The 14,805-nt window shown below is 49.5% G+C and overlaps 1 protein-coding gene across 2 annotated transcripts in view; it reads left to right on the top strand.

The window, feature by feature from the left end:
- The window catches only part of RELB (RELB proto-oncogene, NF-kB subunit), a 28,773-nt gene extending 14,068 nt beyond the window's left edge, over positions 1-14,705 (top strand). For both annotated transcript variants that reach the window (XM_059152204.1, XM_059152203.1), the window contains exons 4-11: positions 2,849-3,006; positions 4,292-4,383; positions 4,571-4,702; positions 6,103-6,207; positions 10,955-11,170; positions 11,916-11,984; positions 12,106-12,183; positions 14,306-14,705. In XM_059152204.1, the coding sequence (XP_059008187.1) occupies positions 2,849-3,006; positions 4,292-4,383; positions 4,571-4,702; positions 6,103-6,207; positions 10,955-11,170; positions 11,916-11,984; positions 12,106-12,183; positions 14,306-14,694 (1,239 nt within the window). In that variant the 3' untranslated portion in view covers positions 14,695-14,705. The remainder of the gene's footprint in view (positions 1-2,848; positions 3,007-4,291; positions 4,384-4,570; positions 4,703-6,102; positions 6,208-10,954; positions 11,171-11,915; positions 11,985-12,105; positions 12,184-14,305) is intronic.
- The last annotated feature ends 100 nt before the right edge of the window (positions 14,706-14,805 follow it).

Here is a 14,805-nt window from a genome sequence, read left to right as displayed (position 1 = left end):
ATAAATAAAAATCTTTGTTTAAAATTATGGGTAAAAGGACTATGTATGTAAAATGGCTAGGATCTTGGCTCTGATCATTTTAAATAGGTTTGTCCCCAGTGGGAGTGTTGGTGGGATGATCGGAAGTCTTGCAGGACTTGTGTGGGACCGTCCCTGGTATTGCAGGCTGTGTGACGTCTCTGGTCCCAGGTCCTGCCTGCTGTGGGATGTGGGCTGTGGGATGTGACACACAAATCCCTGTGTCAACCCAATTCACCCCCCCAATATCCAAAACGTCCCCTAGAGGGCGATACTCCCCCACAGAGATGCATTCATTCATTGTTTTTTGGTTTGTTTACTTATTTGTCTCTGCGTGGGCAAGGGCTTTAGAAATTCTTTTTAAGAAGAACTTCTAAAAGCCCTTTTAGAAGGGCTTTACAGGTTCTTTGATGCCAGCAGGTCCTAGTGGGGAACCCAGAAAAGCCAGGTGGATCTGGGCTGGGTCTGGCCTGTCTAAAGGGCTGGTTTCTATCTGCTCCTGCTGGAGGCTGCTGAGCATGAACTCCTGCCCCAGGTGCCTTAACTAACTTTATTTTTAAAGAGAATCTAGATGGGACAGTCGTTTAGGCGGCTGCCTTCGGCTCAGGTCATGATCCCAGGGTCCTGGGACTGAGTCCCACACTGGGCTCCTTGCTCAACGGGGAGCCTGCTTCAACCTCCCTCTGTGTCCCACTCACCCTGCTTGGGCTCTCTCTCTCCCTCTTTTATTTATTAAAAATTTTATTTATTTGTTCATGAGAGACAGAGAAAGAGAGAGAAGCAGAGGAATAAGGAGAAGCAGGCTCCCCGCTGAGTGAAGAACCCGAGACCTGGGGCTTGGTCCCTGAGCCAAAAGCAGATGCTTACTTAACAAGCTAAGCCACCCAAATAAATAAAATCTTAAAAAAAAAAAAAAAATAGAATCGGAAATCTGGAATAACAGGATATTTCTTACTTTCTATTTTTATTTTTTATAGATTTTAATTTATTTGAGAGAGAGAGAGAGAATGAGGGGGGATTGGGGGATGGAAAGAGGGAGAAGCAGGCCCCCAGCTGAGCAGGGAGCATGACGCAGGGCTGGATCCCAGGATCCTGGGATCATGACCTGAGCTGAAGGCAGAAGTTTAATGGACTAAGTCACCAGGAGCCCCGCCCTAAAGGTTTATTTATTTATTTGAGAGAGAGAGAGGGAGGGAGAGAGAAACTTTAGCAGACTCGGAGCTAAGTGGGGAGGGCAAGATGGGGCTTGATCCTATGACCCTGAGCTCCCGACCTGAGACGAAACCAAGAGTGGGAGGCTCAGAGGACTGGACACCACCCAGGCGTCCCTGTCTCATACTTTTTAAGTGCAGGCTCCAAATTTTCCCCACATTTGAACAAAAATGTCATCTCTTTTTGTAGTTTAAAAAAAAAAAGTTTTCTTGAGCTATCATGTGTATATACAAAATCGCACATATTTAATGAATCCAGTTTAATGAGTTTGGACGAAACGTTTTTTAATTACAAAAAAATGGGAAGAACAATGCAATGAGTATCTGTGTGCCCTTAATCTGTATCCGCCGGTTGTCGTTTTGCCACCTTCGCTGTCTCTGTCACACTCCTCTGTCCGAATGCACGCGCGTGCACACACACACGGATACACGCACACCTTGTTTTTGCTAAACTATTTGCACGTGTGTTGTCAATATCACATTATTTCCCTGCGGGATAGTGGGATAGCGGGATAGTGGGATAGTGGGCACCTCCTGCGAATAAGCTTCCACGTGGTGACAAAATTATTAGTATCCCTAGGAAAACTAACGGTATCCCATTGTGTCATCCAATGTGTTACATTTCTTAGTTGTCCCCCAAATATCCAGTGGCTTCTTCCTCCTCAATCCAGGATCCGGTTAAGGAGCCTACATTGCATTCGGTTGTCATGTCTCTGTGGTCTCCCCACCACACACACTTTTTTTTTTTTTTAATCAAGTTGCAATTGATCAAATTTTCATGTACAGCTCTCTACATTTTGTATAGGTATACACCATGTGATTACCAGCCAGGTCAAAAGATACTATTTGTTCGATTTTCACCGAAATATGATGCCCATCTTTTTATTGTCTTTTGCGACACTGATTTTTTTTCACCTGATGACCCGTGATTTGGGCTCATTTGAGGAGTCACGGTGAGATTCGGGTGACATACTCCTGGAGGGCTGTCACAGAAGTGAGGTCGTGCATTCCCAGGGCACCCAGTCAGTCTCCCCAGGTCATCTGGGCCCAGTATTGGTGCTGCTGCCCTTGGTCACCTGATTTAGATGGTGTCCAGTGGGTTTTCCGTTGTGAAGGTGCTTTCCTTCCCCGGTCATTATTAAGTTCTCTGTGGGCAGTACTTGAAGAGCCTGAGTGCATCCAAGGTTTTAAAAACTCATAGTGGCTGGGGTGCCCGAGTGGCTCAGTCATTAAGCATCTGCCTTCGGCTCCAGTTATCTCAGGGTCTTGGGATCGAGCCCCGTATCGGGCTCCCTGCTTCTCCTTCTCCACTCCCCCGGCTTGTGTTCCCTCTCTCACTGTGTCTGTCTGTGTCAGATAAATAAATAAAATCTTTAAAAAACAAAACAAAACTCATAGTGGCTGAAGAACGCACATCGGCAGGGCAGGTCTGATGTTATGAGGCCCCAGACCAGCAGCCAGAGAAGCCTTTGGTTTAGGATCTCAGAAGGGTCTTAAGCAAACCCCCTTCCATCATCCTGGGGGAGAAGCTTGGAGAGCTATTGAAGGAAGCCCCAGGGAGTTGGGATGGGTGCAGGTGTCTGCCAGGGGACCCCAAAAATGCGCCTGTCTCCCTGCAGCTCCGGGATTGTGGAGGGCTTCGGGAGGTGGAGGTGACTGCCTGCCTGGTGTGGAAGGACTGGCCTCACCGAGTCCACCCCCACAGCCTCGTGGGGAAAGACTGCACCGACGGCGTCTGCAGGGTGAGGTTACGGCCTCATGTCAGCCCTCGGCACAGGTACTCGACCCCTGATCCCCCCAACCCTTCACCCCAGGTCATGGAGGTACCCAGGGAGACCTTAGGGCAAGGGGCCGCTTGGCCAGATTCTCCCCACAGCAATTCCTCGGTGGGGAGACCAAGGCTGGGCCCGGCAGCGGGGTCGAGGGGTAGAGGGGCGTACCTGGGCATGGGGCCCTGCTGCACACACCTTCACACACAGTTGTATTTATGCCCATTTTGTCAAGGCGGAAACTGAGACTTGGAGGAATGGCAGAGCAGGGATTTGACTCCAGACCTGACTTCACTGCAAGATCATTCTTTCTCTCGCTTAATAATTTATACGTTTTTAATAAATAAAAAAATAAAAGGTTCAGAAAGACTGTATAGTGAAAAGCAAATTTCCTTCCACCTTTGGTCATGCAGCTGTCAGTGGTCCTTCCTGGAGGCAATTAAAAATATGCTATGCATGTCTATTATTTTTCTCCCCTTACAAATGGTAGCAGACATTTGTACCTCGTTTTTAGGCATTTTGAGCTCATCCGTTTTCTTGGCTTCATAGTATTCCAATATACAGCTGTACACCATTACTTGAACAAGCCGCCTAGTAATGGGCCCTTAGGATAGTTCCGTGCTCCTGTGGCCCTATTATTAAACGCGTGGCTTTACATATATATCATTTCTTCTCTAGGATCAGTTCCTAGAGGCGAACTCGCTGGCTCTAACTTCAGCGATTAACTCTCAATGTAAACTTTCTGTGATTTAAAAATTTAGCAAAGATGTAAGGTCCATGAGAGGAGGGATTTTGTCTCTTTTGTTCCCCGCTGTGTCCCCCTTGGGTCCCCCCACACGCTGCCTGGCACCCAGTAGGTGCTCAGGAAATACTGTGGAATGAATGAATGCCCTCATATTGTCCTCAGTGTAATTGCTGATTATGTTAACAGTCCTACCCGTGGGGGAGAGTGCTTGATTCTTCATAACTTCCCCAGTAGGGAGCGTTCTCAGATGTTTTGATCCTTGCTGTGTTGATGGGCTTTTTAAAAGTTGGCATCGCAGTGATGTTTCCCTTGCCGCTTTCTCATTCTGGAGGAGGCGGCCCCGTGTTTTCGTGCAGTAAAGATGAGGGGCACCCCCAGGTACTCTCGAGACTCCCCAACACTCCTGAGAGGTTGAAACCCCAGGCCCCTCCCAATGCTGGGGCCCCTGAGACTGTGAGCCCCGAGGCAGCCTCTCTGCTGGAGTTAGAGCTAAACCTGCCTCTTCACAACTGCCTCCCTTCACCCATTCCTCCCCACTCCCTGTTCAGCTTTAACAATCTGGGCATCCAATGTGTGAGGAAGAAGGAGATTGAGGCTGCCATCGAGCGCAAGATTCAGCTGGGCATCGACCCTTACAATGGTGAGGCCCTGCAACCAGCCTGACTGTCTTGTCCTCCTGAACCCCCTCGTGCCCTCTGCCACCCCATTCCCCCCCTTCTCCCTTCTCTGGTATCCGCTATCTCCCCAACCCCCTCCCTTCGTTGTCTGCCATCTCCCTGCCAGAGTCTCCCTCCCCCACCCTCAGCATCCCCATATCTCTCCTATAGCCGGCTCCCTGAAGAACCATCAGGAGGTAGACATGAATGTCGTGAGGATCTGCTTCCAGGCTTCATACAGGGACCAGCAAGGACAGATGCGCCGCATGGACCCCGTGCTCTCCGAGCCTGTCTATGACAAGAGTGAGTCTAGGGTGCGGGGCGTATCAGGGATATTGTTGGCCACAGGTCCTGGAAAGGCCCATGTACGATGGCATGGACAAACAGGCTGTATGGAGTGCAGGCTGTACACTGCCCAAGTCCAGTGTTCAGCATTTATTAGGTGGCCTATGGAAATGAGGCCTTCTCGTATTATAGAGTGCACAATCTGTACCACTATACTAGGCAAGTCTAGGGAAGAGGCAACATGAGTAGTAATAATTTTCTCTTTTATACAGAATATAATGTATTCCCCAGAATCTCCCCTCTTTCCTAGTAGACTTCTGCTTATGTCTCATTGGCCAGAACTTGGTCTCATGGTGGCCCCTAGTTGTAGGGGAGTCTGGGAAAGCAAATATTTAGGGTTTCCATCTTCTACAGGGGGATATGGGTATGAAAGAGAAGATTGGGAATGGCTGTTAGGTTTTAGCGCCTGCAGTGACTGCCACCAGTATCAAAATGGGAAGAGAAATCAATCCAGTCAGGTGGGTGCAAATGACAGAATTCCAATTCAAAAGATCTGAAGGAGAAAATAAAAAAAACACCAACCAGTTTGTTTGTTCCATTAATTTAAAAGATCTGAGGTAGTAAAGTGCTTCAGGTCTGGCTGTATCTAGGTGCTCAATGATGTCATTAAGGATCTCTTTCCATCTTTCAGCTATACTTCCTTCAAGTTAGAGTCATTTTTGGCACAGCCCATCCATGGTGGGGACAAAATGACTGTATGCAGCTCTAGGCTTATATCCTACATCTTGGAACCTCTTTCCCATGCCCAAAGAGAGCTTCCTTTACCCAGTATTTTTGGCTGGAGCCTCAGGGCTGTTTCTCATTGGCCTGGGTTTGAGTCATGTGCTCCTCTGTGACCAATCAGCTATGGTCAGGTGGAGGCAATGTTCTAATTGGCCAGGTTTGGAACATGTGATCACTGCTGAGCTAGGGAGTGGGTTCCGCCCTATCCTGTCCCCAGGACTGAAATGGGACAGGGAGGCGGTTTCCTAGAAAGGAACTAAAGGGGCTGTTGACAGAGGATGGTCTGGGATTGCTAGACGGGCGAAAACCATGGGTCTCCACTACGGATTTCACACCATTAATCCTCGTTTACTAATGGTCTTGACCCCTGACCCCACCAACTCTCCTCTGAGGGCTGATGGCTTCCCTTTGGGCCGTCAGCCTGGAGGACTTGCAACTGTCCATCAACTCATCTGTCTGAGCATCTTCTTTCTCTCCCCGGACCGGGCTCCAGGAGGATCAGACGCCCCTGCCCTCTGACTTCTCCATTTCTCATCTCTGCATGGCGCACGGTGGGCACCCACGGGGTACCTGCTGAGGGTTTGATGACTGAATTCTCGTCCTGTCTTATATACCACTAACTCTGGTACTTGCAGAGTCCACAAACACATCAGAGCTGCGGATTTGCCGAATCAACAAGGAGAGTGGGCCGTGCACGGGTGGCGAGGAGCTCTACCTGCTGTGTGACAAGGTGCAGAAAGGTGAGGGACCTGGAACAGCGCGTGGGCGGAATACCAGCGGGTGGCTTGCCCTGCATGGGGGAGCCAGGAAGCCTGGAGGTGAAGCATGAGGTGGAGCTGGTTAATGGGGGTGGTGCAGTGGAAGGATCCAAAACCCTGGTTTGGGAGTCAGACTACAAACAGCCCATCATCAGTTCATTCACTCACAGAGCTGCTCACTCACTGGTTCGTGTACAAAGATGCAGAGCTGTGTGTGCTGGCCATGCTGTGTGCCAGGCTGTGCTCCCTACCACCGACTCCTGGGACCCTGACCTTAAAATCTTGGAGTCCTGTAAATAAATTCTTAATCGGGGCTGGATGATGGCTGCAGATGAAGAAAATGGAGACTGGAGAAGTATCTCCTCCATTCATGTCTATTCAAATGTCTTTTCTTCAAATAGGGTTTAAAAAAAAATAGGTGTGGGCAGCTCCGCAGCTCACTCAGTTACACCTCTGACTCTTGGTCGCAGCTCAGGTCTTGACCTCAGGGTTGTGCGTTCAAGCCCAGTGCTGGCAAAACCAAAAAGCCAACAGTAGGTGCACACAAGCATTGCCTGGCTGGAGAGAGCTTTCCCTCTTACTGTATAGATCTTTTCTATATCCTCTCCATTTTTTATCCTGTGATTCTGTTATGAATAATGTCACCACCTAGTGATCTAACCTAAGAGGTCTATGTCTCTTCCTTCTCCTGTGTGCCAAGCTCTGTTATAAGCACTTTCTACACCTCACTTGTTAGCTCATATGATTGCCTAACAGTTCTATAAGGTAGATCCAATTATTACCTCTCTTTTAGAGAGGAGGAAACCAAGGCACAGAAAGGTTAAGTAATGTGCACCAGGTCACACAGCTAGGCAGGAAGAGACAGAATTTGAATGCAGGTGGTCTGTGCTCCTAATCATTCTTCTGGGAGGAAAAATAAAAGAGAAAGAGAGTTGAAAAAGCTTCAGGAAGATGGAGAAAAGTAGTATTTGGAGAAAAAGAATTCTGAGGAAGGGGATAGGGAAGAATGGCTGGGGGGGCTGTGGGCACAATTTTACCCAGTGGGGCGAGAGAAGACTATGTAAGGAGATGCCACAGAGGGAACAGCAAGTACATAGGCCCTGGGGTGGTAACAGGTCTCATTGTTGGAGGCCAGTGGCAAGGCCAATGGGACAAGAGGGGAGCAGAGTGGGAGAAACTGTCTCAGCCTCAGGAATCCCTTCCCATCCTTTCTCATGCTCTGTGATTCTATGGTTAACATCTGTCTCCCCCCACTGGCTTGTATAGGGCAGGACTGTCTTGGGAGCCGTTGTGTCCCCCAAACTGCTCAGTCCAAGGTCAAGCACCGATGAAGTTCTCAGGGAAAAACATTTCTTTTTACAGAGAAAAAATGTTTTTACTTGTTTGTTTTTTTGGGGGGGCACAAGTTCCCACTCTTTAAAAATTAAAACAAAACAAAACAAAACATTTTAAAGTGTAAAATTCAGTGGCATTAGTACACTCGCAGTGTTTAGCACAGCTAACTTCCTAGTTCCAGAATGTTTTCATCATCCCAGAGAGAAACCCTGAACCCCATTCTGCTCTATAAGCAGTCACCCCACCATCTTGCCTCCTCTAGTCCCTGGCGACCTCTGATCTGTTTCTGCCTGCGGAGTTGCCTCTTCTGGGCATTTCATGTAAATGGAATCCTACACTAGGTGGCGATGCATGGCTGGCTTCTTTCACATGATAGTACGGATCAGTGCTTCATTCTTTTTTATGGTGGGATGATACTCCATCATATGGATATTGGATTTGTTTATCCATTCGTAAGTTGGTGGACATTTGGGTGGTTTCCATCTTTTGGCTGTCATGAAGTGTTGCTACAAGCATTCGCACGTTTGTGTGTAAGTTTTTGTTTGAAAACCTGTCTTCAGTCCTCTTGGATATATGCCTAGGAGTGGGAGAAGATTCTTATAAAATTTTGAGTGAATGAGCACCTGGAGGGTGAGTGGTTCCTCTGTGCTGGGCCTTTGTGTTAGGCAGTGCTGCGACACGGTGATGACAGCGACAGGCCCGGGCTCTGCTCTCACAGGGCTCCCAGTTTAGTGTGGGGGGCGGGGGTAGGGAAAGAAACATGAATTACAAGTGTGAGTTCTGCTGAGAGGGAAGAAGACTGAGCACGAAGACTGGACAGAAAAGCTAAAACAATAGGAAGACCAGGTAGGGGCTAGGCATCTTAGAAGGTTTCCCAGAGGAGGTGATATTTCAGCCAAGATCTGAGGAATGCCAAGAAGATTGTTAGGATCATGGGAGCTGGGGGGAGGGCAGGGAAGCTGTTCCACATGTGTGTGAATAACTTGAGGCAGCTGTGAGTCCTGTTCCATTTTTTTGTTCACTGGCCGACCTTGGGCTGGTGACTTCACCACCCCGAGCCTGTTTCCCTTATCCCTTTATGGGTTGGTGTTAGGATGAGACAGGATCTCACTTATCCAAGAACTACACTGCAAAGAATTAGCATATACTGAGAATTTCTGAGTGCCAAGCCTGAAGCTAGGACTTTGCATAATCCTAATAAAAGCAATCATACTTAATGTGGGCTGGAGCACCTTTACTTAACCCTTCTAGCAAGCCTGTGAGATAGGGGTGCTGATTTTGTTTCTGTTTAGGTGAGGAAACTAGGCACAGACATATTAGGTTACTTCCCCAAGCCCTTAGGATCTGGTGGCAAAGAGCTCTAGCCCACCTGGATTCCCATCTTGGCTCCACCACATATTGGCTTTGTGACCTTGGACAAGTGCCTTCATGTCTCTGTGCCTTTGCTTCGTCCTCTATATAATGGGTTTCCTAAAGGTACTTTTTTTCATAAGATTGTTGTGTGACTCAGAGGCAATCTGTGTATGTGTGATATATATAAAGCCTCTGTAGATGAAATTAGTGTGATGAGAGGCAATGCAATAAGACAAGAAAAAGAAACAACAGGCAGAATAGCATACTGTATCCTATTCTGCTACCAGCTGTGTGACCTTGGGTAAGTATCTTTCCTCTTCCACGCCTCAGTTTCCACATGTTTAAAATGGGCGTGTCAAAGAGTTAATATAGCGGGTCTGAGACTGTTATCCTTTGAAAGGCCTGCCTACAAGGTTGAATCTTGGCTGGCTTTTGAGAACTTGGATTTTTTTTTTTTTTAAAGATTTTGTTTATTTATTTGACAGACAGATCACAAGTAGGCAGAGAGGCAGGCAGAGAGAGAAAGAGAGAGAGAGGAGGAAGCAGGCTCCCTGCTGAGCAGAGAACCTGATGTGGGACTCGCTCCTGGGACCCCGAGATCATGACCTGAGCTGAAGGCAGCAGCTTAACCCACTGAGCCACCCAGGCGCCCCGAGAACTTGGATTTTGAGAGGACTCCCACTATTCCCTGACTGATGAGAGGGACTCATGGTGCTTAAACTGTTTGTATGGGCAATGTGGTTTGCGCTGAACACCGGCTCTGCTTCTAGAAGCCTGACATTTTGATATATGCCAGGCAGAGAGTGCCTATATAATCAGGTGCCAATAAAAACTCTGGGAACTGAGTCTCCAGTGAGCTTCCCTGATAGCTAGCATTTCCTGTGTGTGGTCATAGTTTGTTACTGGGGGTGGGGGATTAGCGTGTTCTCTGTGACTCCACGGGGAGAGGACTCTTGGAAGCTCATGCAGGCATACTTTCCTTTACTGAGGTTGCTAGTATCTTTTTGTCAAAGTAAATCATAGCATGAGTATGACTATATGCTGAGTCCCATGAGTCCCCTTAGTGAATCACTAAATCTGATGGTGGGGAGCATCTGATGTGGTGAGGATATTAATTCTACCTGCCTCTCAGGTTAGTAAAAGGATTGAATGAGATGATATATAAAACTATATAGGGGTGCCTGGGTGGCTCAGTGGGTTAAAGCCTCTGCCTTCAGCTCAGGTCATGACCCCAGGGTCCTGGGGTCCTGGGGTCAAGCCCCACATTGGGCTCTCTGCTCGGCAGGGAGCCTGCTTCCCCCTCTCTCTGCCTGCCTCTCTGCCTGCTTGTGATCTGTCTGTCAAATAAATAAATAAAATCTTTTTTCTTAAAGATTTTATTTATTTATTTAACACAGAGAGAGATCACAGGTAGGCAGAGCAGCAGGCAAAGAGAGAGGGGGATGCAGGCTTCTCACTGAGCAGAGAGCCCGATGTGGGGCTCAATCCCAGGACCCTGAGATCATGACCTAAGCCAAAGGCAGAGGCTTAACCCACTGAGCCACTCAGGCGCCCCAAATTAATAAAATCTTAAAAGAATATTTATTTTAGAGAGAGTGAGCACACGTACACATGCGCTTGAGTTGGGAAGGGGCAGAGGGAAAGGGAGAAAATGTTAAGCAGACTCCGTGCTGGGCACAGAGCCCGATGGGGGGCTCCATCTCATGACCCTGAGATTATGACCTGAGCCAAAACCAAGAGTCAGATGCTTAACCAACTGAGCCACCCTGGTGCCCCTCTGATTAGTTTTAGTGTTAAGAATATCAACATTGGGAGTGCCTTGCCGTTTTAGTTGGTAGAACGTGCAAGTTTTGATCTTGGAGTTGTGAGTTCAAGCCCCATGTTGGGCATGGAGCTCTCTTAAAATCAAATGTATTTTAACTTCAAATATATATATATTTTTTAAAGAGAATATCAGTATTGATTTAGGGGGAGGCTGACTGAGTTGGGGGCCTGGTGGGCCAGCATCCTGGCTCAGCTGATGTCCCCACTTTCCCGCCAGAGGATATATCGGTGGTGTTTAGCAGGGCCTCCTGGGAAGGCCGGGCTGACTTCTCCCAGGCCGATGTGCACCGCCAGATCGCCATTGTGTTCAAGACACCACCCTATGAGGACCTGGAAATCGTTGAGCCTGTGACCGTGAACGTCTTCCTGCAGCGGCTTACTGACGGGGTCTGCAGTGAGCCTCTGCCCTTCACGTACCTGCCTCGGGACCATGGTAACCACAGCAATCCAGGGTGACCCGCTGCCCAGAGACAAGGTCTTTGGCCTAAAGGGGACAGGGGAAGAAGAGGCAGAAGTAAAACACAGCCTCATGACTGCACCGACTGGGGTTCGGTTCCTGGCTCCCCCTCTTACTGGTTATGTGTCCTTGGTCTCTCCCTGAACCTCAGTCTCCTCTTGCACAAAGTGGAAGTAATAGTACCTATCTGATGGCATTTGGGGAGTATTTGATGATTTCTTCTCTCAGCATGCCTGCTCATGCCCGACCCTGTACTGGGTGGTTCTAGGGACATTGCAGTGACCCAAGATGGCCTCAGCCCCATCCTCATAAGTCTCACAGTCCTATAGTTGGGATGGAATTGCTCAGGAGACTCAGATTGCTCAGGGGGGCATTTGACCCAGACTTTGAGGTTAGGGAGGGCTTTCTGGAGGAGGGGACAGTTGAGCTGAGAATGTGGGGTTGACTAAGCAGTTCTCCAGGGGAAGTAGTGGGAGTTCGGAAATAGGGTTTCAAGCAGCTGGAGTAGCAAGTGCAAAGGTCCTGAGGCAGGATCATGCTGCAGTGTCCCAGGAACAACACAGAAGTGGATTTGGGTTGCATTCTGATTAAGATGTGGATATCTATTTGCATTAGTTGGCCAAGAACTAGAACAGCTCAATGACTTTCTAAGTAGTCTCTATAATTAAATCTTAATTATTATTGTTGATGGATAACATTGCCCCTGTTATCTCCTGAACAGACAGTTATGGCGTGGACAAGAAGCGGAAACGGGGGATACCTGACGTCCTTGGGGAGCTGAAGAGCTCGGGTGTGTCCCCTCTGCCCCTTTCCACACCCATCTTCTGGTTCCTGGGAGGGGATGGCTAAGCCCCAGGCTGGGGAGGAAGGGCTGTGAGGGTCCAGGGGTTCTCATCTCTGCCTTCCCTCAGACCCCCATGGCATCGAGAGCAAACGGCGGAAGAAAAAGCCAGCCTTCCTGGATCACTTCCTGCCCAACCCCAGCTCAGGTGGGTCACAGCGCAAGTGGGTCCCCGCCGAGGGCAAGCTCCTGCTCTCTGAAGTGGGATGAGTGTGAGCTGCAGCCCTGCTTTTGGCCTCTTCAGGAGCTCCCCCAAAACTCCCCCAAGGTCAGGAACTGACATCTCAGGCAGCAGCATGAAGTAGAAAGAAGAACAGCTCTGGATACCATCAGGAGGCTCTGATGTCTGCCGGGCTGTTCACTGGCTGTGTGAACCCCACCAAGTTGCTCCACCTTTCCGAGCCTCAGCTGCTCCCCTGAAAAGTTTCACCATAGACCTTCCTCATAGGCCTTTCAGATTTTAACGCATTTATTTTTACAGACACCATATCACTGGCACATAAGTGCATTCTATAGGTCTACTCGTTGAATCGAAATCGTACCACACCCCTCCATTTTACTGGTGAAGAAACAGGCCCAGAAAGGTGAAGTTTCTCAGCTGAGGTCGCCACATGTGCGGTGGAGCAGGGAGCTGTATCCGGGCAGCTGTACAGATGAGTGATGAAACACTACGTAGAGCAGGTAGCAGGAGAGGATGGTAGATAAACGGGAAGGGTTGGCAGAGCCAGCCAACCTTAATCCAGAGCCTGTCTCTAGCCCAACCACCCTCTGGTCTGTTCTCCCCGTGTCTTCATCTCAACTCACACGCCAGCCTCCACTTCCTGGGAGCTGCAGCCCTGTCTGGCTGTGATCAGAAGCTTCCCCACCGACTGACCACTGGCTCTAAGAACACTCCGCCTAAGAACCCAGCTACCCCAGGGTGCCCAGCTCTCCCACTGACCTCTGACAGTCAACCACTCAGAGTCTGCTGAGCCTGGACCACTCCAGCCAGTCCCACCCTGGAGGTTTCAGGGATTACCTGTTGTTCCCCCTACCCACTGCCCCTGGTAACCACTGCTCAGAGCCCCACCCATAGCAACCACCAATCCTAGCCCGCTTTGCCAGCCTTCCATCCCCTATTCCCAAAGCCTCTCCCCATTAGCCATCTGCCATTCATCTACCTCCTCCATCACCCCAACTTTCCAGTGCCTAAAGGCCCTCCTCCCCAATCCTTGGGACAAAGCTGCTCTGGCATGATAGCATAATGGTTAGGAGCATGGCCTCTGGAATTAGACTGAGTTTGGATTCTGAGGCCTGAATTTAGCCACTGTGGGATCTCTTTGGGATCTCATCTCTCAGATGGAAACCTTACCTCTTAGGGTCCTTTTTAGAACTTAGTGAGGTTGTATCACACAGTTAGTTAACATAGTGGCTGGCACAGAGTTAGTGCTCAGGAGATCTTAGGAACTTGACAGACAAGAATGCCCCCTGCATTTGTTATGGTCATGTTTAGCTGTATTCATTGCAAACCCCAAATTAACAGGGGCTTCAACAGGCTAGACTTTTACTTCTCCTCTCAGGTAAACAGAGGTAGATAGTCCTGAGATGGTTTAGAGGCTATTATGATCATCAGAGACCCAAGCACGCTTCTGCCATTTTCAACTCAGTTTCCATCTCCTGGTCCAAGATGGCTGCCAAAGTTCCAGCCTTCATGCCTATGTTCCAGTGAGGAGCTTAGTCACATGACCACATTTAGCTCTAAGGGAGGCTGGGAGATAGAGTCCCTGGAGAAGAGACCCAGCTGCCCTGGGTCTCTTTCTGAGATAAGCATAAGACACCTTTGCTGGTGAGGTTTGTCTTGTCTCAGAGAAAGACTGTCCTCTATATAATTTAACACCTCCACATAATTTTACCTTCCAGTTTGGGGCCTGGGGACTTCTCATTTGGGTCTCCTGTGTGTGGGGATTTCATTTTTGGGGTGGTCTCTATAATTTGGAGGAGGGGGACTTTAGAGCCTCTTCAACTTCTTTATTTTTTGGAAAAACTTCCCAGCCCTGCTGGAGCATGGTTGGAACCCTGGTGCTACAACTGGCCAGCTATGTGTGACTGAATTATCTTGCCTTAGTGTGCTCATTAAAGGAGGATGGTGATAGTTCCTACCCTGGGGATCTCCTTGGGATTAAAGGAGGCCACAGTGATCATGTATTTAGTACTGTCAGGGCACTGGAGTGTTGGAGTTAGCCCCCGGAGTTGCCGCTAAAGCATCCTACTTCTTTTCTCTATTCATGCAGGCCCGTTCCTCCCTCCATCAGCTCTGCTGCCGGACACAGACTTCTTCTCTGGCACCGTGTCCCTCCCCGGCCTGGAGCCCCCCGGTGGGTCGGACCTTCTGGACGACGGCTTTGCCTACGACGACGCCACAGCCCCCACACTTTTCACCATGCTGGACATGCTGCCCCCTGCGCCGCCACTCGTCAGCGCTGTCACGGGCAATGGGGCTGCAGGGCCCGCGGTTGGAGATCCTTCCGGCTCCGAGCCAATGACGCTGGACTCATACCAGGCCCCAGGCCCCGGGGACGGGGGCACGGCCAGCCTTGTGGGCAGCAACATGTTCCCCAACCAGTACCGGGAGGTGGGCTTTGGGGGAGGCCTTCTGTCTCCAGGGCCGGAGGCTACGTAGCCCCTAGGCACTGGAGGAGAGGGGGAGGGAGGGAGGGAGGGAGGGAGGTGGAAGGGGTCGTGCAAACCCAGCCAGGATGTCCAGCACCTCCGTCCCCTTGGGCCACCCTTG

This window comes from Mustela lutreola, chromosome 16, assembly GCF_030435805.1.
Source record: "Mustela lutreola isolate mMusLut2 chromosome 16, mMusLut2.pri, whole genome shotgun sequence".
NCBI classification, from domain to species: Eukaryota; Metazoa; Chordata; class Mammalia; order Carnivora; family Mustelidae; genus Mustela; species Mustela lutreola.
The sequence above is the reverse complement of the archived record's forward strand: the minus strand, read 5'-3'. Positions and strand labels throughout refer to the sequence as shown.